The sequence below is a fragment of the Monodon monoceros genome, unplaced genomic scaffold (assembly GCF_005190385.1).
Source record: "Monodon monoceros isolate NGI ecotype Baffin Bay Population unplaced genomic scaffold, NGI_Narwhal_1 Super_Scaffold_20, whole genome shotgun sequence".
Classification (NCBI taxonomy): Eukaryota; Metazoa; Chordata; class Mammalia; order Artiodactyla; family Monodontidae; genus Monodon; species Monodon monoceros.
The window spans coordinates 110,160,922-110,188,120 of NW_021703777.1; the positions used below are offsets into that span (position 1 = coordinate 110,160,922).

Below are 27,199 nucleotides of genomic sequence, written 5' to 3' on the forward strand. Positions count from 1 at the left end.
GCTGATTCAAGTAAGAAAGTGCTCAAAAAATGATGGGGCATGTCAACCTGAAGAAGTCCCAATGACCTGCTATAGAGAAATTTCAGCAACAAAATAAATAACAAAAGTAATGGATATTAATTTATAGAATAAAATAAATATCCGTGAGTCCATACTAATAGAAATAAATAATTGGATAAATGAATAAATAAGGAAAAGGGGAGGATTTTTCTTACAGTAGAATTCCAATTAACAAATCTGGAAGAAATCATATAAATTATGATTAATACAAAGGTGAACAGCAATCTAGCTTGTTAGATAGTTCAAACGATTAAAAGTTCTATCAGTGAATTGTTTTTAGCTACAGAATTTGGTAATAATTAACTGATTGTGCCTAAGTCTTCAAAGAGGGAAAAACTTAGGAGACACAATTATCTTGTATAGTTTAGAATAACTTTCGAACTCCCAAACACATTCAGATAAAGAGATTGTGTGATGATATTTTTAATGATTTATTTTAAAGATATAATGGAATTATAAAGGCAGAACAGAATTGTTTTGGGTTTTTGTTTTACATGTATTTCTGAAGGTTTTTACATAAATTAATATTTTTTAAAAGGTACATGCAAAGAACTTATATACAGTATATCAAATGATATAACCAAATTATCAGAATGGTATTTTATTCATGACAGTGCTAGTTTTCAATTATCTGAAGTGGGTCTTTATGAATCATATGTCTGCCTTATACTGAATATTGCACTCTTGACATAGATGATGTTGGCATCAATGCAATGCTTTTCTTATTTTTTTCATTTTATTCCTGAATCCTTTTTGAGCAAAATGGTAATTTAAAAGATCCTTGTTTTGGTAATTGGTGGGGTATATTTATTTGCTGGTGATAAAATTACACTGGCAACTAACATTTGTTGAGCACTTTTCATCTTCCCATTGGTGTGCAAAATTATAATTTTACATAGTTTGATTACTGAGATAATTGTCCTACTTCTCTGTCTCTTTTTGTAACTAAGACACACCGTGAATCTGCAGGAATCTGTTTTCAGCGGTGATAATACATGACAGAGTTGTCCTTTGTCCACTTTGACCATGAGAATTGACTTTCTCTTTGATTTACCATACTTGATTCTCTGATAATTTTCATGAGCAGGCAGCTGCTCTCCATGTATCAGATGATAATCTCACAACTAATGACTCACTCCCTGGTCCCTCCCAAAAGAGCACTCCATTTCTCCTTTTAATTAACTTTGCTACCGCATGGCCAAAGTCAGTGAAATTTTTCCTTTTGTTTTCCTTTGCCTATAGTAATTCATTTGCCTACCTCAATCTAGCTTGGTAAAATATTTAGGTGCGTAAAGTTGTTTCACTCTTGACACTAAATTCTTAGCTGTAATCAAATGTATGATGATACTGTAAGTTGAGCATGTATTTTAAACAACCTCCTGCAGAGAGCACTTGACCCTGGATCAGAGCCCACACAAGTATTTCTGTTAACGTTGCATGCATTCTCTCTGCGTAAATGACTGTATGATAGAGTGATAGCTAAATGTGTTTATCTAGGAAGGCAAAGTTCTTTCTCTGAGCCTACGTACTTTGAAGCTTTAATGCATATGATGAGAACAGTGTCCTGCATGGAACAGCCTAATACCTGGATGTCATGGTGTATGACCAACTTGCTGTGCCCGTAATGGCTACTGATTTTCTTCCTATATCATGCTACCATTGCCTAAGTCACAGTAGATACCCTACCGGTTCTAAACAATCTAATTACTCTTTTTGTGTCATAAACTCAAATTTGTCATAGGCTAGTCTTCTGAGTCAAACCTAGAAAGAAGTTTATTTGGGCAACTTGTAGATTGTAGCATACGCGTTGTCACAGAATGAAACAGAACCAGAGGTTTTAACATTTTGTGAACAGCTATTCTCAATTGTGTATACTAACAAAGAAATTAAAGATGTTATAAAGGATGAGGCAAAAAATTTTCTGGAGAAATATTTTCTGTCTTCCCTTGTATTTGTATACTTAAATGTTAATGCACTGTATTGGCATCTTAAAGTCACACTAACGTTTCAAACTATAAATTAGTAAATTTGTAAACTATTAATTTTACTGTTTTCAATACAAATTCCCTTGTCTTTGTAGGACCTGGAACTTTTCCTCTGTGGTACATGAAGTCTACTACATTAGGCTGGCAACACTCTCTCATAACTCCTGTTTGCCCTGTTTCTCCTGTTAACCTTGATCCTTGTTCACACTCACGTTTAGCACATTTAGCTGCCCTAAAGCACGGCCAAACTCAGTAAATTTCCTTGTTGTCTTCCTGCTCTATTTTGATGAATGCCACCCAGGCTCCCGCAATGAGGTGTCTGCATGCCAGTGACCTGGGCATATAGCTTATTTAGGTATAGGTTGCATTACTGAAATCTAGGTTTCATTCCTTGGGAAACATATCAGAGTTCTAGTGATTTATAAAACTTTTGAGGGATTACCTCTCCTGACACGTATAGGTCTCTCCAATTGGAAAGCTGCTGCAAAGTATGCACATCATTGAAATGCAAAAGTAAAGCAAGGAAGTGTGAAGCTCATTTAGACTTTAAAGCGTGGCATGTCAGCATATTCTATAGACTCAAGTGGAGACCAACCTGCAGAACAGGACACTAAAGGCACACTTCTGTTGCAACAAGCAGTATATTGTAACTGAGTATAAACCTTCTAACATTCCTGCACACGAAAGTGTGGTACAGTTAAATGGGACTCTTTGTGATTCTACATATCCTGAAGAAGCAGTTTTTCTCTGTGTGAAACCAGATGCATTTTTCATGAAAGATTCAGGGATAAAAACACATCTGGGCAAGATATAAGAATGAAATGTATAGACAAAAGCCTTAAGGGTTCAAAGGCTTTTTTTCCCCCTTTCCTCTTTGAGTTCAATGATCATTTAATTCCTTGGAGTAGATAGGTCAAGAATTTGACCCACCAGAGTAGTAAAGTTGACTGGGAAAGTGTCTCTACCATAAAAAAGAAAAAATAGGATACTATTCTGAGACGTCAAACTATCAGATCATAAATACTAATGCAACTTGATTAGAGGGTTTTTTTTTTTTAATTAGCTCACTTTGAAGTAGGTTCTTCTTTGAGAAAACCTATCCTTGGAATTCTGTTCTTAAGGTATTATGTGTATGTATATGTATGTACATACGTATCTATAGTCTATACATCTGTATTTCTCAAAATTCTATTTCCATTTTTTTTAAAGACACCAATTGTACTTGAAAATTTGTTACTTTTTTTAAAAACTAATTTATTAATTTATTTATTTTTGGCTGTGTTGGGTCTTCGTTTCTGTGCAAGGGCTTTCTCTAGTTGTGGCAAGTGGGGGCCACTCTTCATCGCGATGCGTGGGCCTCTCACTATCGCGGCCTCTCTCGTTGCGGAGCACAGGCTCCAGATGCGCAGGCTCAGTAGTTGTGGCTCACGGGCCTAGTTGCTCCGCGGCATGTGGGATCTTCCCAGACCAGGGCTCCCCGTGTCCCCTGCATTAGCAGGCGGATTCTCAACCACTGCGCCACTAGGGAAGCCCTATTTCCATTTTTATATGTGTTTTAATAATGTCTCTCTCTCTATTTTTTCTCCCCCTGAGTTTTCAATATATTGAAGTTACAGCATTGCATTGCAGTTTTACTGTAGTATGTACTTCAAGTGTACTTAAGGGAATGATCATTTTAATAAGAATCAACAAAAGAAATGATCTTTGTCATAAGTATGTGAAATTGAAAACAAATTTTGTAACTTAAAAAGTATCAAAATTTAAAGTATAGAATCATTTCACAGCACTACTTTGTATACCTTGCAACTCTAGCCTGAGGCCTGATGGCGCTGTCTCAGATAGACATAGCTCAGGAGATGGATGGGTGCGTTTGGGATCTGACATTAGACCCAAATAGTTGCAGAGACTGGGCCCAGCCAGGTATGCCGGGCATGTTATCACATAATTACCTCATCCACAGTGTAGAAAACAGTCAACATTGCGGTTTTTATTGGGCAGGGGGAATATAGAAATGGGGAATTTCAGCAGCTTGGGAATCAAGCAAACATCTCTTCTTGGCCAGCATGATACCACTCACTGGTATTGATTATAAGATAAAGCTTTGATATTGGGAAATAAAAATGTCATGAATGTACCTTGGAAGTTGTACCACCCACGATCTTCTTCCTGGCAGCTCTCCAACCAGAGAGAGGCACTATAGCTTTGGTCACACAGACTAAATTTAGAAGGAAGGGTTACTCCTCTTCAGTGACAACATGTAGAGGAAAATGAAGTTACACTTCGGGGTGACATCATTATTCGTTGTCCCTAGATACAGGTGGAGGTACAAGGACTTGCTTCTAAATGGTTGGTGAGACAGGGGAGAAAGAGGAACTTTTCCTGAAGATGACTTCATTGTGAGCTACCCCTAGGTGGAAGCCTGAGGAAGTCTGACCTATTTATTCTGAAATTAAGGATGAATGGTGGCAGCAGATGGGATGCAGAGGGAAATAAGACCATATAGGTTCTGTACTTGTTTTTGTTTTTTTTTTAACAATTATTCACTATATTATTTGATTATCACAATGAGGTAGATATTTTCAGCCTCATTTTTTAGGTGCAGAAAATGAGATTTAGAAAGATTAATTAATTTGCCCCAAAATCTCACAGCAAATAGATCCCAGATATCCAATTCCAAAGCTCATGCTTTTCCTTTAAACCATGCTGGTATGTACTATGACACAATATCTAATTTTGGAGTACTTTTAAATTAAATTGTAGAACAGAAAAATAGATACAAGTACAATTCAAACAAGGAAGAGTAAAGCTGAGGAAAAATAATCGTAGCTAACATTTCCTGAACAATGCTATGAGCCAGGCACTATGCTAAGCATTTAAGACGCAGAAACTTATTTCATCCCTCAGCAACACCACGAGGTAGAAATGATTATAAACCCCTTTTGTCAAGTGGGAAAAGTGAGGTTTAAGAAGGAAGAAAGAGAAAGCTCTGGACAACTTGTATCTGTACTTCTCCTACTTATAATGCTAGAGAGAAAAGTAGCTGAGATGTAGAATATATGTCACTAAGATATACAAAAATATTTCTAACACTTCCAGGAACAAAGCAAACAGGATAGAGGGGCTTCTTAAGAGTCATAATGTGGTCTACACTACATGAAGGTCTTCAATAATAAGATTATAGGAAGAAGGACAGAATGGTTAAAATTATCAAGTGCTCAAGTACGACTCGCATCTCCAACAATCAAAATAGCTTCAAAGCAGATGTCTAAGTCCTAGATGTCTTCAACAGGAATCTGTTGTAAGAGTGGAGGACAGATGATGTAGGTCTCATAGATCCAAAATACCAAATGGTCAGTTAATTTGAAGTCAGTTTATCAAATTGCAGATGCAGGTAGTTCTAAAATTTCTTGAAAATTAGTTGTTTCACTGGACCACAGAGAAAACCCAAGGACATAAATACAAAACGAAGTGGAAAAGGAAGACCACTGGGGTATTGTTTACTCCAAACACAAAAAGGTGGGCAGCACGTAAAGGTCTTTGAATGCCATTTCTGCTTTGCTTAACAGTGAGGTCCAAGATCTGTATATTATCTTTATAATATAGAGAGGTCGATCTTCCCTTATTTTAGTGTGGGCTAATAATAAACTGAACTATTCTGGGTTCCAGAGCAAAGAGAAGGAAAGTTATAAGATATGGTTTTAACATTTGATCCCCAAAGTGGCTAAAATCGAATGTTATTAAAATAGAAAGAACATATTTTAGCAAAACTGACATTTAAAAATGTCAGTGGTTAATGGAAGCCACATTCACGCTTATTGGTGATTCATTTTTAGGAAGAATTTAGGATAAAAATTAAGTTATCATCATTAATCATTAGAGAAATGCAAATCAAAACTACAATGAGATATCATCTCACACTGGTCAGAATGGCCATCATCAAAAAATCTACAAACAATAAATGCTGGAGAGGGTGTGGAGAAAAGGGAACCCTCTTGCACTGTTCATGGGAATGTATATTGATACAGCCACTGTGGAGAACAGTATGGAGGTTCCTTAAAAAGCTAAAGATAGAACTACCATACGACCCAGCAATCCCACTACTGGGCATATACCCTGAGAAAACCATAATTCAAAAAGAGTCATGTACCACAATGTTCATTGCAGCTCTATTTACAATAGCCCGGAGATGGAAACAACCTAAGTGTCCATCGACAGAAGAATGGATAAAGAAGATGTGGCACATATATACAATGGAGTATTACTCAGCCATAAAAAGAAACGAAATTGAGTTATTTGTAGTGTGATGGATGGACCTAGAGTCTGTCATACAGAGTGAAGTAAGTCAGAAAGAGAAAAACAAATACCGTATGCTAACACATATATATGGAATCTAAAAAACAAACAAAAAAATGGTCATGAAGAACCTAGGGGCAAGACGGGAATAAAGACTCAGACCTACTAGAGAATGGACTTGAGGTTACGGGGAGGGGAAAGGGTAAGCTGGGAAAAAGTGAGAGAATGGCATGGACATATATACATTACCAAACGTAAAATAGGTAGCTGGTGGGAAGCAGCTGCATAGCACAGGGAGATCAGCTCAGTGCTTTGTGACCACCTAGAGGGGTGGGATAGGGAAGGTGGGAGGGAGGGAGACGCAAGAGGGAAGAGATATGGGGATATATGTATATGTATAACTGATTCACTTTGTTATAAAGCAGAAACTAACACACCATTGTAAAGCAATTATACTCCAATAAAGATGTTAAAAAAATTAAGTTATCATAACGTGCTTTTTAGTCAGCCAAATAGAACATTACCTGTGTGTTTATTAAAATTTGACAGAATCTGATTAGTCCTATGAGTTATCAAAATATGAAGTCAGAAATAAATGTTATTGCCATAGGGATTTAGAAATTGTAAATTCTAATTTCAAACATTAGACGTGACGTAAAAAAAGAAGGCAAGAGTTGAATTTTTATGGTGCTCCTTTCTTCAAGATGCACATTTACTGCAGTTACCGTATATCTGGATGACTGATGTCTAATAGTGGCAAAGATTGGAGAGTTCCACATGAGCACTTGAATTGGTTGTTTTTCATGAACAAAAGTAGAAAATGTACATCTTTTCTGTGAGTCCTGTGGTAGGCTGATCACCGTGAGGTGTTTTTGCATTTATGAATTTGTAATAGTATTGGTTGTTGTTGTCTACAAGAGGTTTGTGTTGGCACTGAAGGTAAGACATATTAGAAGTAAGGGTATGTGTGAAGAAATAAAGAAAAACAGTGGAGGGAGGAGAAGGAAGTGGGTGTCATAGATTGGAGGCAATGTCAGAGGTTCTGGCTGTACAGAGGTGATGGCTGTGAAGAGGATTACATGTGACAGTAAGGGAAGGGATCTGTTGATGATCTATCATCATCAATTCAAAAAAAGAGCCAATAATGAAAGATCACAGAGCAGTTCTCCAGGTGGAAAGAATGGAATGAAAGTGGGTTTCCACCACACGTAACACATTAGAGGCCCATGGTGGCCAAGCCACAGCGTAGTGTGTGTGTGTGTGTGTGTAGACATTCATTGTAAGAGTATTCATTGCATTTCTCTGGCATTAACAGTGATTACTCTCCATAGGTTTTAGGCATGGATGAAATATCCATGGTGTGATCAATTGTCTTACTCTTACATTAAACCATCTGGTTTGTGGCTACTTTTGTGGGCATTTGTATTTTTGTCCTTTTCAATCCTACTCATATTCAGATGATTACCAATAGGTCCAGTGCCTAGACCATTTCACGACAAAATGAAACATCTGAAAAAATAATCATATGAGAGCTGACAGGATAGTAATGTGAACAAAACCAAGGAGCATTTACTGGTAATTGAATAGATTGCTGTGGATTGCCATTCTCAGAGACTTGTTGAAGCATTTCTGTGTGTACATCAGAAATATTACACATTTGCCTCTTTTTATTTAAATGATATGTTTCGGCCTGGCATATAGTGCTGAATAGATATTTATGGGATGATGAAATAAATGTTTGTAAAAACCAATCTTATTTTAAATATGTTAAGGAAGATTTTTATTTTTTACATATTCAGTAATCAATTGTGAGTGTCTGCTATATTAGAGGCATTATCAGAAGCACTAACGACAAAACAGAAAAATAAAGTATAATGAGCTCATATTCTAGTGAAGGAGAGAGGCGTAGAAAAAGATGGTTGCAGTTCAGTGTAGCAATCACTGTGATGGCTCTTTGTTCACAATAGGCTCTTAATCCTGCTGGCCAGGCAGGGCTTCCAAGAGAAGTCTTGTAAATATAGAGGGAGGGAGGGAGGTGATCCAGGTGGAATATTAATTGTTTATAAAATCCAGAAGAAATCACAAGAGAAAAGGCTAAGATGAGGGGAGGAGGGGATCAGATACTACAGGACTCTGTAGACCACATTAAAGATTCTGTCTTTTATGGTGAAGATGGTAAGAAGCGCCCGGAATAGGTTTAAGCTTTGGAAAGATCACTCTGGCTATGATGTGGAGAATGGGTTGGAATCGAGCAAGGCTAGAAGTAAGAAACTATTTAGGAAATGGTTACAGTAAATCAGCCAGGAAATGATGAATTCCTGACCTTACATAGTGGCAAAAGGATGGACAAAAGTAGACTCTTCAGGATTGGGTGTATGGAAAAGGGAATGTCACAACCATGAACATTCCCAGCTTGAGGAGCAAGGTGTGTATAGGGGTGCTGGTCAGTGAGTGGAAGAAGACTGGGTCAGGAGCAGGTTTGGGGAGAAGAGTAGCTCAGAGGAGAGATGTTTATTGACCCGGGAAAGCCCTGAGCATGTTTAAATACTAGCTTTAAAGATCTAGTAAAAACGAGAAACATTTCTATTACAAAGATTTTAAAAATAACTCCTCTTAAAAATAAACTCTTAAGGTTTAGAAACAGATCTGTGTTCTTATCATATTTATGTTCCTTCTTTGCTTCCATTCCTCTTTCCCTTCTTCCTTATCTTCTGCAGAGAAGATAAATCATCTGCTGACCTCATAGCATGATTTATAGACTTATAACTGTAAAGATTAAACACATACAAATATTAGCATAAGAGTCTATTTACTGTAGCTCATTATTATACAGATGAGAACAAATTTCAAAATGGCAGCTGACAGTGCTCTGTCCAGTATTCATTCCTTAACAACATGTGGCCAATAACATTGTACCTTGGAGGACATAAGAGCACACTGACACAATTTTAGAAGAATTGAATTAACAATATGTATTTTATGATATTTTAATTTTTATATTACCACGTTTTTGATTGCCTATAAAATTATTATGTCTTCAAAAAAATTAGGGCATAATTAAAAACTTTTGAACAATTTCTCCCATTTTTCAGGGAGAACAAATGATATATAATAATCAGGATATTTATTCCAGTATGAATAATAAGTGAAAGATTATAAACAATTATTTATACTTTAAGGTACAAAGAATAAATTTGCTCTAGAGAGATCTTGAAAAAGAGCCCACATTAATTATCAGCTGGACAATGCAATTCAGATTCTTTTTGGTGCTCTAAGTTTTCAAACTTTGAAATAAGTTCAATATAGTCTATCACGAGGGTGTGGAGAAAAGGGAACACTCTTGCACTGCTGGTGGGAATGTGAATTGGTTCAGCCACTATGGAGAACAGTATGGAGGTTCCTTAAAAAACTACAAATAGAACTACCATATGACCCAGCAATCCCACCACTGGGCATATACCCTGAGAAAACCATAATTCAAGAAGAGTCATGTACCACAATGTTCATTGCAGCTCTATTTACAATAGCCCGGAGATGGAAGCAACCTAAGTGCCCATCATTGGATGAATGGATAAAGAAGTGTGGCACATATATACAATGGAATATTACTCAGCCATAAAAAGAAACGAAATTGAGCTATTTGTAATGAGGTGGATAGACCTAGAGTCTGTCATACAGAGTGAAGTAAGTCAGAAAGAAAAAGACAAATACCGTATGCTAACACATATATATGGAATTTAAGAAAAAAAATGTCATGAAGAACCTAGGGGTAAGACAGGAATAAAGACACGGACCTACTGGAGAACAGACTTGAGGATATGGGGAGGGGGAAGGGTGAGCTGTGACAGGGCGAGAGAGAGTCATGGACATATACACACTACCAAACGTAAGGTAGATAGCTAGTGGGAAGCAGCCGCATTGCACAGGGATATCGGCTCGGTGCTTTGTGACCGCCTGGAGGGGTGCGATAGGGAGGGTGGGAGGGAGGGAGACGCAAGAGGGAAGAGATAAGGGAAGATATGTATATGTATAACTGATTCACTTTGTTATAAAGCAGAAACTAACAAACCATTGTAAAGCAATTATACCCCAATAAAGATGTTAAAAAAAAAAGAATAAAATAGGAAAGAACATGTGTCTAAAGAAAAAAATATATATATAGTCTATCACTTTATAATTTTAGTTCTTTTAATTCTTGTTTAAATGCACACTTAACATGCAGTTTTAAAAAAACTGGTGGTACCATAGTTTACAATCACTCACTGAGGTAAGTGCAACACAACTGATGAACCTACGTGATTCAATGTTTTAATATAGTACAAGGGTATCAGTTATCATCCTCATAATAAATCAGTTTAATTGGTAATTTTGATGAACACTCATATCTACTTCAGTTTGAACCAGTATTAGATATTTAGCTTCAACTTGAGTTTGTTCTTGATTGATCAGTGACAGGCAGTGTATGTCAAATGGTGTGTGTGTGTGTGTATACATGTGCATTAATTTTGTTTAGAAAATATTATTTTAAAATACTTTGAGACCAATAGATTAAAATATTTCAGTAAGTATATGATTGCATTGAACTGGGCTCTGTTTTACAACTGAAGACATTCTTGCAGTAATGACAAATGTATCAAAACATTTAAACCATCATATTGTATGTCAAAACCCCCAAAGTTGATGAAAAGTTGCTATTTCTCTATAACCTCTAAGGTGAATGTACAAACTGAGAATATAAATACATGTAGCTTAATGCCTGTGAACCATCAAAGGAAAACACTGTCCAGATACTGAGTGAAGTGAGAATTGAGAAGTATAGAAAGGATTAGAAAATTTTTATTTGCTAGTCTCAGTCATGGATAATTCATTTAAGCTTACTTAGTAGTGGAGTTCCCTATATGCTTAATAGGAGAGCATTATTTGGAGAGGTTGATTATAAATTCTCACTAGCACAGCTCTTCTGTTTATCTTGTCCTAAGGCTCAAGCCCTGTGTCTAACCACTGTGGTGTGTCAGAGACCTCTCTGATAGATGGGTCTAGACAACTGTGGCACACAACATATAGAGCAGAGCTGGTCAGCTTTCTCCCCAGCCTCTGAGAACGTTGTTCCTTTGAGCACTAGACTTTCCCCATTAACTAATCCACAGTTGTGCTATGCACCATTCACTGATTTTAAAATCACCTTAACAGAGTACTTTTCAAATTACTTCTATCAGCGGTCTTCCTAGTTTACAGATAGAAACTTACAAGAAATGTTAGTGAACTATAACACTGACTTGCATTTCAGACGGTAACAATTAAAGCCAGATTGTAATAGAGCCCTCTTCCTCTTTTTTTATTTTCGTCGCTTGACCCTCTGTATAAACAAATCTTGCTGGGAACCCTTGCTTTAGTAATTAACCTTTTTCTGAGTATTATGTACACACATATTTTTCTTCGGAGAAAGTAGGAGTGCACAATGGCTAAATTGTTTTATTCATGTTGTGTTTCAAAATCCAGTCTAATATGACAGGGCATAGAATTGGTCAAATGGCTAGCTTTGCATACCCTACACTTCTTGCTTCATAGTCTCTTTAATGTCAGTCCACGACATTTATTGAGTGCCCACTTTGTAGTGGGCATTGTGTGGAGTAGCCTTTAGAAAACTTCTCAAGTTGTTAGCACTGTTTATTAAAGAATGTCCTCCTTTATGTACTAGAAGTCAAGAGGCAGCAGTCTGGAATGAAAATAATCGCTGGCAGGAATGTAAAATTAAATTGGTTAATTAATGTTTGTGGGCACATAAATAGCTTGGCAATATTCATTTTGATTCATTTGTGTACAGCATAAACAGTAAAACTCCTTTGTACTGACCTCAATTAGAAAAGTTATGCCACATGTTAATATAGGGAATCTAGTGTAGATCTATAAATTAAGCAACAGTTTTCATGATTGATCAGTTATATAACAGATCCAACTGGTGAAAATCATTACACATTTAACTTTTAGCCAAAGAAATGATACTGAATGTACCCAGACCTGGGAGAAAATAACATGCTGCCTCTGTTGTTGCACAAAATGTTCCAGTTTTATTTCCACAGGTCAGTGATTCCCAAAGTTAGAAGAACTTGTCCTTGGTTTCATGTGGTTGGGCATGGAGAATTTTGCACACAATAAGAGTAACGAAATATTAGTTTAATCAGATAAATACATTTGACCAAAACAGTCTTTTTTTTTTTTAGTTTCAACCCAGTGCTTTTATTATCCTTATTGAGGCTCAGATTTTCCCATGTTGTGTCAGTGTGTAGGTATGATAGCTCGGATTCCAGCAACCGTTTAGGCTTGTGATTTAGTTGAGTTTATTGCCACCTTTTTACTGTTTGTATGCCATTGGTCCCACCTGTTATATTCTTTTTCCTATTCTTCTTTGCCTTATTTTGAATTAATCAACTATTTTTTATTGTTCCATTTTTTTCTCTTTGAATTTCTTAATTATATATATATATTTTTAGTGGCTACCCTAGAGATTATAATATATAACCTCAACTTCTTATAGATCCAGACTTCTTTTATCTTGTTGTTCCACAGTCTTTAGCATAGGTTTCCATCTTCAAGGTCACCTCATGGTCCCAATGGCTGCTAGAGTGCCAGCTATCATATCCACATCCCAGGCAATGGGAAGGAGAAAGGGGGAAGGGCAAAAGGGAGCACACCATTAAAGAGCTTTCCTAGGACTGTCTTCCCACTTCTTCTTAAATCCTAATGCACAACTTTATCTGAAGTGCAGACTAGGAAATGTAAGGTTTTGGTTAGGCAGAATACCCAGGACTCTGCTACTAAGGACGTAGTACAGAATGGATACTGGGTAGGCTTGAATTATGACTACCGTGGGGAAAAAAAGAGGAAAGGGAGAGATGTTTTGTAATCTAAGCAGTTTTCTAAATTCAGCAAAGGTAACATAAATCTTACATGTTAACAATGATCTGTTGTTAACAGATCAGTTAACAAAGTATTAACTGAATATCATGTTAGGACAGTGCATTTTGTACATGATAGTTTAGATTAAGGGAGATTCTACCTTGATTTTTTTCATCTGTGTGATGGATACTCTTGAATAATCCTTACAACTTGGAAGAGAGGAAAAAATTAATTTCCGTGACTCTGAGTGAAATTTTTTTTCTGATTTGCCACTTTAAAGACTTTCGGCAAAATATTTTTTTCAGTATTTTTAATATGATAGCACTTGCCCTTTAAGAACAAGCGAATCAAAATATTTGAAGGAGAATAAAACCCCTACTAGTGTTTGCAGTTGATTTGCAAAAACTTGTTCTACAAAGTCCTATAAAGCTGCCCTACCATGTCCGTTTTGGTGAGTGAGACCATTCAGAGTGAAAGTTCTCTTACAAATTGTGAGATGTAGAAAACTGGCAGGGTGTGGTTTCCAAAATGTTTGAAGTTTCTCAGTGGGGCTAATATTCAGGAAGGGTGGGGCAAGAGCAAAGGAGTCTACATCCTGGAAAAGAGCTCCGGATCCCAACAAAGAGTTGGTGGCATTTCACACTGTGGTCCTTTCATCTTTCCTTGTGAGTCTCCCAGGGAAATGCTACGGATCATAGTCAGCTCCTAGCACAGCAACCCATGATGCAAGACACTGAGTAGTTCTTATCCTTTTTGTTTGTTTGTTTTTCACGCTAACAAACTAAATAGATGGTCAGCTTCAGACACCACCTCGTGTTAGATGTTATGTTCAAGTGTTAAGTTCTGTTTCATAGAAGTAAAGAACTTCAGAGCTGGAAGGGATCTAGCAATCATTCAGTCTAACCCCCTTATTTTAAAAAAGAGAAAATGAAAGCCCAGATTTGATAAAGTTTACACACATCCACACAGGTAACTTAGTGATAGAACCAAAATTTGGGATTAGTTACTCCTAGCTAAGAGGTCCTTTCACACCTCTGCAGGAGCTGTGATCTAACTCTTTAGGTTAAATTATAGAACTGTGACAGTTATTCCTTTTCCAAGGTGTTAGTTTTCTGATGATTCTGTAATCATTGCTTCTTACTTAAGAGGTGAAATTTAAAACTGCAATGGATGGTTTTCAGATTTGCTGTCATAGGGACCTTAGCAGCTACTTTCAGAAGATTACAGCTGAGAAGCTGGCCTTTGTTCTCAGTCCTTAATCACGTCTCTCTTTTGATGGATTTGAAACACAGCAATACAGATGAAATAATACCAGTAAAAGTGCTTGGGAATTTAAGAAGATATTGCAAATATGTCACAGCACGGGGGTCTTGAATTTCACTTTCTATATCGTATACTAAGTTCAAGTATCCTGCTCCAAGTGTGGCCAAACATGCAAATATTTGCTTTCTGAGTAATTTGCCCTAATGACTTTGAAGCATTTTTGAGAAACAGTGGTGACATTGTTCTGCCCTGGCAGAAAACATGTCCCTTGTTATGTCCACAGAGATCCCAGTAGTCTGCAGGCACATTATTAAGACATGGGTGCTGCACAGTATTTGCTGATCTTGCCTTCTGTGTGACACAATGTTAGGTATATAGGCTGTCACATCACCCAAGCCTTGGTGACAAACCTGTCAGGCGCCACTCTTAGTTAAGCGCTAGGAGTAAAACTGGAAATGTTTTAACTTCTGAAGTAATGCCCTCTTCTGTGGACCCTTCTCCTCCTTGGTTTTGATCAGGCTGAAAGCATCAGACCATTGGCAAAGTTTGGAGTGATCACAAATGTGAAAGCTGTTCATTGCAAGTTATGTTTTCGTAGCTATCATATCTTCCAGGTCGATAATTTAAATCTGTTCAGCCAGAAAATAGAAAATTTCAGCAATCACAGGAGCACAAGCGGTGTGTACCTGTCTTTCCTCTGCTCATTCTTCTTTAGGCATTCAACTTTAGCAGTGAGATTTTGGTACCACTATGGGGCGTATTTTGGACAGCCCAAATGATAGGAGCATGGATGTTATCTTCAACAAGCATAAAGTTTCTCTACTAGGGAAAGAATGAGAAGATTTCCCTGTGATGAAGGGAGAGAAGGGTAGAAGACTGATGGCTAGTCACTTAGAAAAAGTATCTTCTAAGATTTGTCAACATGTTTCTTTGTTGGTTTATAATTCAGTGCACTTTTAGACTTTTTTTCTCTTGTAACAAAGCACTACAAATTACTTTCTAGGAAAATACGCCCCAAACAATGTGAATATTTTTCCAAACACTAAAAGGGGTGTTTATTACAAATCTGGAAATAAAATTAAAGATTTGTTACGCTTAAAATGTTTATAATTTTCAAATCTGTTACTGTTAATGTGTAAAAGGAGACGTTTAGGTCAGTGTAGTCCAGTTAAATATTGATATTGTGCTCCTATTTGGGGCTGCCTTTTATTCATTTACTTACCAAACATTTAATACTCCTGTGTGTGTTTTACTTCTGTGAGAAGGTCAGTGAGAGAGATGAGGCATTTTATGTAAAAAGACAAGAGCTGATAGTAGTCTCAACTTTATTCAAAAAGATAGAACAAATTAAGAGACCAACATAGGTGTCATTAAGACTTCCAGGGGAAAGTGAATTTTAAGATGAGTTTTGGAAAAAGACAGTGAACTTGTACTGGTAGAGGAAGGGAGATGCATGCTTGGCTGAAAGAGAAGCAAAAGACACAGTGGTAGAATGGGTAATGTATTAACGCAACAGAAACATGCCAGGAAACAATTCATGCTGTTAAAGCACGTAGAAGTATTTATGAAGCACCTAGGGACATCTTTCCCAATCCGGAGTGGTTAAATATTTCTTTTATATGTATAAGTACAGCTCAATGAGAGGGGAATTTTCAGGATTTGCTTCCAATTTTTAAGTTGCATGATTTTATATCAAAAGACTGTTAAATTTCTTGTTTTAAAAATAGTCAACTTACTAATTCTAAATGTGCGTAAATGTAAACGGTTGGTGAGATATTGGTTTCTATTTTGAATAAAATAGTTCATATATATTGAAGAAGAAGCAGCTGTCTTGAGACTTTGTAAGGCATTATACGGCTTTATGAACCTTCTTCTAGAGAAGATAGGAAAAATTAAAACATATCCTTTTGGTAGAGTTTGTAACCACATCATTAAACATCATAGCTTACTGAATTCCTACAGTACATGGTTCAAAGTATATGGAACGTTTGATGAAAAATTACCACATTATACAAAATCATTAGTTTAGTCTATATAAGAATAATTCAGGCAACTTGGAAGGCTTTGCTTGATACATCTCAGCTACCAGTCTAATCTCGTTACTGATATTGAAGCTCCATATTTTTTAATACTTTCACCCAAATCTTTAATATCTTAAATGTTTAGACTATGCTCCTCTTTAATGTGAATGGAGAAATCATCTCCACCCCTCCATTGTTGTCCTAATATTGTTGGTTCAGTCAATTAATTTTTTTAGAAAGGTTTAAACAATATCTTCACCTATAGCTGAAAGGTAAAAATAATTTCACTGAATGCTGATAATGCCTTAGATACTGACGTGTAGGGCGCCAATATTTAGTAACATACCCTAGGCTTGTGAACTCTGGGATAAAGACTTATTCAAAACAGGATTGGTAAAAAAGCATTGTGGGGCTCTTGTGGAAATCAACAATCCAAAAGTGCCAATTGCAGATTTGAGTTCATAGGGCTTTGGACAGCAATATAGAGTGATGGACTATTTCAGGAATGCTGTTTTTAACAAAAAAAATGACAAAGCATTTTTACTTTTTTCAAAAAATGACAAATTGAAAGGTGAGTTCTATCAAATGTAATGTGGTTAATTCCTAAGTATTGATATCTTCTACTTCCTGTTTTCCCCAAATGATCGCTTTCATTTCAGTACATTTCTTAAACATTTAATATTTAATATGTAACATATGGGTGGATGATACAATAATCAAGTCTGGACCCTACCAGTTAAAACCTATTTGGAAGAGAAAATATGCACACACAAAACAAATAACAAATGAAGAAGTACAGGACTATTAAAATAATTAGATATATAATGTTGTAGAGGAAATTCAATGGGGGAATGAAGTTCAACCTATAATAGTCTATAACAAAGTCTTGATTTTTAAAAGTATCATAATTGGCTTCAAAAATCTATGGTGTGGGGAGAGGGAAGGCTAAGTGGATGAAGTGAGAGAGTGGCATGGACATATATACACTACCAAATGTAAAATAGATAGCTAGTGGGAAGCAGCTGCATAGCACAGGGAGATCAGCTCAGTGCTTTGTGACTACCTAGAGGGGTGGGATAGGGAGGGTGGGAGGGAGATGCAAGAGGGAGGGGATATGGGGATATATGTATACATATAGCTGATTCACTTTGTTATACAGCAGAAACTAACACAACAATGTAAAGTAATTATACTCCAATAAAGATGTTAAAAAAAATCTATGGTGTGTTTGCTGTGCTCATCTCAGTGGGAAACAATTTCTTTCAAAATCTGTAATATAGTTTCAAAGATAGTATGTATCATATTGAAAGCCATTTTTTTTCCCCTCCCCTTGAAAGCCATTCTTGATTATCTATTGTAAAGCTGAGGGAAACATTTTCAAAATAATAAAAATTAAAAAGAATTATAAATGAAGCAAAATGTTTGTTCTTACTGGAACACTCATGAATAGTGAAAAACCGTGGATAACTTATTAAATTTAAAACATCCATACTGGTGTAAAATGAGCCATTTTGATTGATGTGTTTCCAGTGAATTTTAAATGCTGCAAGGATGGCTAATTGTTTTCTGTAAATGATTATGAAAAAGAAATCTGTAAGCCAAGTGAATCCTTCTTGGTTTAAGCAATCACAAAAGTAATTTTTACCTGTTATGCTGGTGAAGCGAGGTCATTAGCAAGTTTAGTGTTCTTTGTGAATAGGAAGACCGAGAGGGGGAAAATCAAAGACATTCATTGAGTAATGCAAAAATTCTCCTATGTAGAGACATTTTACACAGCAGGAACTTCAGTCCATGTGTAAAGGAGGCTGCTTGCATGGTGAAAAACAAAACAACACTGCCCCCTCCCCTGCTCCCCCCTGGCCTCGCCCCCCCTCACTCCATTGACATGCATAGCTGGCCTGGTAGGTGTAAAAATAGACTGGCAGAGCCTGAATTGGAAATGGTCACTGAAGGCAGCCTGCAGTTGCTCGGGTTTTGAGTTCTCTCTGACACCAGCAAGCCAGCCAGCAGATGGGGAGAACTGGTGAGGGGCGTGTAGGGGAATTGAGCAGAGGAACCCAGGATCGTCTGGATGAATCGGCCACGTTAGTGTCCCCCTGGGAGCCCTGGACAGAGCACAGAGGGCAAGGACGGCCCCACTGACAGCGGGAACCGTAGAACTGAGATGGGTAATGCAGCTCTCTGCCCGTCTTGTCATGCGGATAAGAGTGTAAGAGCACAGGGACACTTGCAGGAATTGGACAAAACCCCAGACTACTACGGCTGTAACAGCGAGGACACCAAAGAACTTGGGGTGCGGGTAAGTTCTAAGTCACAGACTGGAGGAGAGGAGGATGGTGGCCCAAGAATCAACATTGGACCTCATTGGTTAAAACTCTAAACTTCCTGGAAGGAAGTTGACAGAATAAAACCAATGTGATCAAACCAGCTGACTGCCTCTGATTCAGTGGCCTGCTGCTGTTTCCTCTTCGTGTTCTGCAGTGTTCATGTTTGTTCCTTCTGAGCTGGTTTTAGCTATGAACTGACATTTGGGAATAAGCAAGGATGCCGTCTCTTTAATTAAGTTTTGTCCAAAGCTGAACATATATTTTATTATGGAGTGACTTGCAGCAATATTGCAGAGATTCACTACATTCAGGCTGTTAAATTATTTTGCCTGTTTATATATTCATAGTTCATTTTTCATTAGGATCATTTTTCATTAGGATTAAAAAGCACGTACTGACTTCCCAGTTTCAGCCTATAAAGGCATTCTTCTTCTAATATTTAACTAACTTCAGTGAAAAGCCCTTTAAATACTGTTCTGATTATGATGATAATATTTTGTGCAGAGGCCTAAAAGTCGAGCCATCAAATACCTAAGTTGACTTTCAGACTTCAATAATTCATAGTCATGGTATGTTTCTTAAAATAATTACAAAGGCTTATTGTGATTTTTTTTTGGGGGGGGAGGGCCAAAAATCTTTCTGAAATATTTTGATTTTCCTATTTGCTGGAGGATAAAGTGTATCTTTATCTGTCAGATGCAGGAATTTGACCTTATTTCAAGTCATGTATTTCAGAGCGTAGCCATGAAACTAAGATAAGGAAGATTTCTGAATCAGAGAAACATACTCTGTACTTTGAAGTGTGTGCCTGATATTTCCAGGAGTGAGGACTTTGAGGTGACTCCCTACTCTCTTTGGCTTTTACTCTGACCTGGATGAATTTCATAATTTCGTAGCATTGAAATTCTGTCAGACCACAGTGAAACTGAAAGAGAAACTAAGAACTTACCAGTAAGAACAACGTGCAGAGCCAGTGTTTCCAGATAGCTGCAGTGAAAAGAAAGTCTGTCAGCACTGTAGTGCAAATGAGGACGGTGCTTCCCGAATTGGAAAGAAGCCACCCCAGGCAAGAGATTAAGCAAAAAGGTGGGGAGGGAGGACACCTGCCTTAACAACCACACTGCCCAGGTTTGTGACCAGGGACTGTTGCAGTTCTCTTTCTGGGTTATGGTTTTATGGTTTAAATTATCCACATCCACCATCAGCATCATTCGGCATTTCTGAGCGGCCACTTCAAGTGCAATTTCTGGACTGAAGGGGCGAAAAAAGGTGAACTTTTGGGTAACTGTTTAGTAGCTCTACAAGCTTGCTTAGTTGCAGTATATGAATATATTCTCCAAGAAGTGGCTACCTTGCTTAAAAGGTAGTTTCCAGGAATTTTTTTCATTAATTTAACATTGAGACCATTCTTTAAAATGTTAGTTAATAATTCCCTCAATATTTTTAAGCTACACAAGTGTATTCCCTGTTTTCACCTCTTAAAAACCATTAAGAAAAATGTAAAGCATGAAAATAAATTAGAGGTACTTTAAAAATTAAATATAAAAGCCTATTTTTAAAACGTAGAGAACAGAAGTGATGATATTTTGATGCACTGATAGGTTCTTTTGGGTAAAGAAGAGCAAGATTTAGCGTGATTTTTAGATCCAAGGGCTGAAATAAGAAATTCATTCAAAACTTTCGAGTTCAGAAAATGATTAAAAACGTTTTAAGAAGAAATAATCAATAGCGATATCATTCCCTTGTTAAAATCCTCCTATCCATTTTAATATAGATATTAGCCCTGAAAAAATTTTGAGTTGATATTTAAAAATTTACTACAATCTGATTTCTCTGAATTAAATAATAAAACCTGCTGATCATTGAATAATCTCTTCTGTCAAAGATTTTATGGACAGGAGCATATAATGATTGTTGTGACATGGAAAGGTATGGTAGAAGTGGCAATGCACCTGTTGCCTACTTTCTGAAGTGATATTTTACTCAGGATTTCACCAATTTAGACATGGGCACAAAAAAAAAAAAAAAAAGCTAATACCAAAGATGACAAGCAAAATACGTGGTTCTATCTAGCTTTAAGTTTCCCAAATTTAAGAAATCTGTCATCTTTCTTTACTTTTAAATGGGTACTGTGAGACTGAAGCCACTCACTCCTTACATCATCTAGATACATTTCATAATTAGTCCCTTTTCATCATTCATGCTTGTCATTATTAATGATTAAGTTAAGAGGTTCAGAACTTATTAACTTTTATTTTTATAATAATCTTTTTTTGGGGGAAAAACAGAAACACAGGTCCTTAGCACTATTTTTTCTTCTGGAAATTAACTTAGAAATGTTTCATAGAGTTTATTGTGTTTGGGGGACAAAAATTTCAACTAAATAAATTTCCAGGTTTATTCATAATCGGAACTAAACTCATGGAAAAAAATATAAATTTAAAGTTCTAAAACTGCTGGGCTTTATGTAAATTAATACTTCATTCTTTTCTATAAGTTTTATTTAGAATTTTGAATAGTCTGACATTTGTTTGTATATATAAGTATAGCAATGAGGAATAAATCAGTTACCAGGAATTGTTGAAAGTAAGGGAACAAAAATAATTTCTTCTAGAACCATATTATGGTATGTGCATATTTGAAATTCCACTTAATAGGCTTATACATTTTTTATAAGATAAAAAATCAGACCATAATTATTTCCAGATATGTTACATAATTAAACCCAGAAATTATACCACAAAAAAGTAGAAAATGAAACTAAATATTATTGTGGCAATATAATAATTTCCTAAGTTTTAAAGTAACTTTAAAAGATTGTAGCAGGACTTCCCTGGTGGCACAGTGGATAAGACTCTGCACTCCCAATGCAGGGGGCCCGGGTTTGATCCCTGGTCAGGGGACTAGATCCCACAGGCATGCCGCAACTAAGAGTTCACATGCTGCAACTAAAGAGCCCGTGTTCCGCAACTAAGGAGCCGGGAAGCCAAAACTAAGGAATCCTGGAGCTGCAACTAAGGCGCCCGCCTGCCGCCACTAAGACCTGGCACAACCAAAATAAATAAATACATATTAAAAAAAAAGAAAAGATTGCAAAAATGATGAACAGCTAATATACCACAAAATTTTAAAGTTCTATAACTGGACAAATATTTTATAATGTGTATTCAAATTAATACTTAAATTCTAGAGCCAAGTCCAGCAAACTCTTTCTGTAAAGGGTCCGAGAGTGGATGTTATAGGCTTTGTGGGCACGTGGTCTCTGTTGCTGCTTCTCAGCCCTGTTGGTTGTAGAGCAAACGCAGCCTTAGACAGTAGGGCAACAAATCGACCTGGCTGTTTTCCAACAATTGCTAAATTTTTCTATTATTAAATTTTTGATTGCTAAATTTTTCAGTCACTAAATATTTTAGTATTCTTTTCCTATTTTGTAAAGATATGCATTAAAACAATAATAAAATATTCTGTTAACAAAGATATAAAATATAATAATATTCAGTCTTAGAAGAGGGTGTTGAGACTGGTAGACGTTCCAGGGTATGCTGTAAATTTTTCTAAATATTTGGAAAGCAATTTGGAAATACATTTCAAACTAGTTACAGTGTCTCTTTTTCATTTTGCTGGTGCAGCCAGGACTCTAGTAGCAGGGAGATATTTGCATGGAGAAAAAGAGTAGGCAAACCTTCAGGGCAGACTCTCACCCCCGACCACAGATAAAGAACTACACTGGACTCCAACCCCTGTGTTATGAGTATTCCCAAGTCCATCCCTCCCTTCACTCAAACTTTGAGGGCACGAGAGAACTCTACTCCCAGAGAGACCTTATTCCAAATCTATTGAGAAAAAATGTCTGCCTTCCTAATGAAGATGTAAGGCTTATGAGCCTATGTTAGGGTTTTCCTCTGAAATGTGGTTGCCTCTTACATTAGTCCTTAAAGGACTTCAAGATCTGCTATTATCACAATCAGCTTGACAGTTCCAAAAAGAGAAAGCATGTGGGGTAGTAGAGAGTTGAGAACAAAATTCAGCTGTACTAAAATTCTTATTCAGAGGAAGTCCTAGTGATATTTCTAAATATTTCTGTTGATCACAGAAGGAAAAACTGCATGATCTCTCAGATACCTTTTCCTTTTCCTTTTTACAGATGATGGGTATATATATTCCAGCTTTACTTATGAAAGAAGAAGCTCTCAGAGATGCTTTATAGATTTTGTCCTGGATTCTTAGGGGAGCTCTGTCTGGGACATGAGTCCGCAAAGCCATGCAAGGGCTAAGCGGGCTCCAGAGAGGCGACTTCTTGACCATGTTTTGGTAAAGTGCAGACTAGAACAGCCTCAGGAATAGATCTTCATTTCTTGTTCTTCTTGGCTTGTATTTTTTCATGGCATCATTTATAGATTTGCATATTGGTCTAAGTGTCCTTTATATTTGTCTTGCATTGAGATCATGTACTTTTCGCTGTAGTTTCTTTTTTTTTTTAACATCTTTATTCAACTATAATTGCTTTACAATGGTGTGTTAGTTTCTGCTTTATAACAAAGAGAATCAGTTATATATATACATATGTTCCCATATCTCTTCCCTCTTGTGTCTCCCTCCCTCCCACCCTCCCTATCCCACCCCTCTAGGTGGTCACAAAGCACTGAGCTGATCTCCCTGGGCTATGTGGCTGTTTCCCACTAGCTATCTATTTTACGTTTGGTAGTTGGTAATGTATATATGAGGATATGGGGAGGAGGAAGGGTAAGCTGTGACAAAGTGAGAGAGTGGCATGGACATATATTCACTGTAGTTTCTTTACCATATCAGATTAATTTGCTTTGTCCCAAGAGCAAAACCATAAGTGTGATGCTTCATCACAAATATTACTTAGATTATCTGTCCTAGATGACTTTTAAATTGTTATCCTCCTTGTTTTACCAGTTTTTTTCTCAGAGATTTTTATTTCCTTGTTTCATTTATTTAAACATTTTTTCAGTTATAGTAAAAAAATTTTATCTTCTTTATTTCAGCCTTCTTGTTATTGTATACATTTTCTTGTGACCTTAGCCCATAGGCATTGAATTCTGGTGTTTTTGTGAAAACAATTTAGTACTTTTCTGCTGTGCTGAATCAAAAGGTAGTAAGTCAACCAGCAAATATTTATTGAGCTAGGTATCGATCTAAATGCTGGCCATATGTGGATGAGACAGAGTAGGGGGAGACAAACATTAAACTTGCATAGGGAGGTGGGGGGAGCGTGCTGCCCAGCTGAGGTAGGAATGTGCCGGGTGAGTCCAAGGGACAAAAAGGCATGGTTGCAGCATTGTGAACAGAGAAGAAAGGGGCTGGCAATGAGGTCTGAGAGGCAGGCACAGGCCTACCTTGGCAGAAGTTTAGATTTCTTTCTAAATGTAGTGGGCCTTGGTAAAGGACTTTGGATTTCATTCAAAGTACAGTGGGAAACCTCTGGAGGGTTTTAGAGAAATAGGAGAACCTCATTTATGCTTCAAAAGATCTTTCTCGTGTGAGCTTTCTCCTCCTCCCTCCCTCTCTGTGCCTCTGTCTCTGTCTCTGTCTATCTCTGCTTGGTGGAGAATGGATTGTAAATTCCATCAAGGGAGGCCAACTTAAGCTGTCCCAGAAACCCCTGAGGTGAACGATGACGTAGGATTAAATTAGGGTGTTAACAGTGGTGGTGAGAGAAGTGATCAGATTCCAGATGTATTTTTGTTTTTATTGAAGGATTGTTTTGGCTCTTGAAAGAAAGAGAAGGGGTTATTGGCTTAAACAACTGGGTACAAGATGGTGCTATTTACTAAGGTGGAGTGGTGTGTGTGTGTGTGTGTGTGTGCGTGTGTGTGTGCTCACGGTGTGTGTGTGTGTGTGAAAGAGAGATGGTTCCCTATCTATGAATCATGCAGTATGTCAAGAGAGTTAAACTTTTCTTCAATTTTGAGTTCTAAGAGGATAGAAATAAGAGACTTTAAATGATATTGTGAACATTATCTTTGGTAGCCTTTTTTATAGCTGTTATAAGAAAACTTTCTCCCTATAGTTTTTTTATTAACCCTAAAAAGGTCCAAGAGTATGCTGAAAATCATTCTGGTAAAGCATTTTTAAAAATGTGAAATGATATAGAGCATGGTTATGTACTTTTGGATAATTTACTTAAAGATAAATATTGAAAGAACATAAGATATGGCTTCTGTCGTCTAGGAACTTTCAATCTAGTTTTAGAAGCAGGACTTACCCACATGTAATTAATTAACTATTAAAGTCAATAAGAGAGTAGGTGGCAGTGTGAGTGATGAAATGAGTACCTAAAAGATGACAAGGAAGAAGAGGAACGGTACAGATCATACATACTGTTTTGGGAATGTCTCATGGACAGGGCTGAGATTCAGCTAGTACGGAGCAGAACAGCTGTACCAATTGTTTATACTTTGAAATGATTCCATGCAGACTAATTAAATAGCCACTTCTATGAGCCCACCAAGCTGCTCCTTCTACTGTGGCTACCTGGAGCCCATCCTCAGGATTCCCCAGTCCACTTCCAACCCCCAAATGAACAAATAGAAGAATGATGCCTGGACCAGCTAGGGGCCTCCAGGACTACCTTCCTCCAGTGCTACAGACAGTGTCCATTGTGATTGGCTGGTGTGTGAACTGTACCAGTTGTTAAATATTTTGAACATCCATTCTGCTAATGGAGAAGTTAGAGCCTGTAGTAGATTTAAAAAATTTTTATTTTTAATGTTTTTATTGCAGTAGAGTTGGTGTACAATATTACATAAGTTTCAAGTATACGACATAGTGATTCACAATTTTTAAAGGTTATACTCGATTTATAGTTATAAAATATTGGCTGTATTCCTTGTGCTATATAATATATCCTTATAGCTTATTTATTTTATATCTAGTAGTTTGCACCTCTTAATCCCCACCCCTAATTTGCTCCCCACCACCACTGGTAATGAGTAATTTGTTCTCTATATCTGTGAGTCTGTTGCTTTTTTGTTATACTCACTAGTTTGTTGTATTTTTTAGATTCCGCATATAAGTGATATCATACAGTATTTGTCTTTTTCTGTCTGACTTATTTCACTTAGTATATTACCTGTAAAGTCTGTCTAGGTTGCTGCAAATGGCAAAATTTAATTCTTTTTTTATGGCCAAGTAGTATTCCATTGTATAGATGTGCTAGCTTACAGTGGATCTTGGAAGCAGAGTACAATCTTGGTTCCTGTTGGGAAGAAGGCACATTCAGTAAGCATTTATTGAGCATTTATTAAGTGCCAGGCACTGGGCTTACCAAGATGAATAAGACATGAAACTTTGGCTTGAAGGAGCGTAATCCAAGGATGGACAAAGCAGGAGTCCCAATATGGTGTTACAGTGTGGTGAGAAAGCACAGGGTGTTGTGGAATACCTAAGAATGACAGCTCAGTCTCAGAGGGTTACAGAAAAGTCAAATCTTGAAGCATTATGAGCAGATCACAATCTCAGTCTTGGAGTCAATAGTAACATTAGAATGAGAGAAGCAGTGTATGAATCCCCATGGCTGTAACACCTTGTTTTTTTGGACACGTGTGGAATTCATGAAATTTGGTTAATATACATGGGATCAGACTATCAAGAGCTTCATATGCCAAGCTTCAGAATTTGGACTCTGTTCTCCTGAAAGACCACTGACAAAGGCTGTTTTAGGAGAACCAATTAGGTTGCGGTTTGCGTATCAGAAGCTCCACTCTCTTTGCAGTGCCTAACCAAGCACCTAGTACCTAACAGATGCTCAATAAATATTTTTGGAAAACTTGAATAAATTAATGACTAAGAAACCACCCAAGATAGTGAATCTAGTTGTGGGCATTTTCCAGCTGCAGGTGACAAGCCCCCAGATGAAACCAAAGGCTGTGAAAATTGAAAAAGTGATAGAGATACAAAAGGCATTTCTAAAAATATTTAAAGAGCCTGGAAAAACTAAGAAGATTTAATTATAACCTTCTTCTCAAAAAAAAAAATGTACCCTACTGCAAGTGCACACACATTACTACTGTGAAATATTAATTGTATAAAACATATTTACTATAATAATTCCTTGAATTATTATGCAATCTCTGTATGAAATTGTACATAAAATGCAATAAATGCCTTTCAGTGAAATATTACACTGTGATAAGAGGAATTATTATTATAATATAAACAATCAATATCTAATACTATTTCCATTATAGTTTTCTTATGAGGTTCATCCAAACCAAACATAATTTGAACTATGTAATAATTTTAAGTCTTTCTTCTGTATTTAATAACATTGGTTCTACTGGATATACAGTGGCTTTTTCAGGGTCACATGTATGGTAGAGCTGAG

General features: G+C 36.8%; 1 protein-coding gene across 11 annotated transcripts in view; it reads left to right on the forward strand.

Annotated features, from left to right (window-relative positions):
* The window catches only part of ANK2 (ankyrin 2), a 272,366-nt gene that overhangs the window by 11,124 nt on the left and 234,043 nt on the right, over positions 1 to 27,199 (forward strand). For 8 of the 11 annotated variants that reach the window (XM_029235243.1, XM_029235233.1, XM_029235237.1 and 5 more), the window contains exon 1: positions 18,454 to 18,818. The exons of 2 other annotated variants lie outside the window; for them this stretch is intronic. In XM_029235243.1, the coding sequence (XP_029091076.1) occupies positions 18,684 to 18,818 (135 nt within the window). In that variant the 5' untranslated portion in view covers positions 18,454 to 18,683. Of the gene's footprint in view, positions 1 to 18,453; positions 18,819 to 19,806; positions 19,975 to 27,199 lie in introns of those variants that run through there. One more of the 11 variants, XM_029235241.1, reaches the window with a different exon arrangement.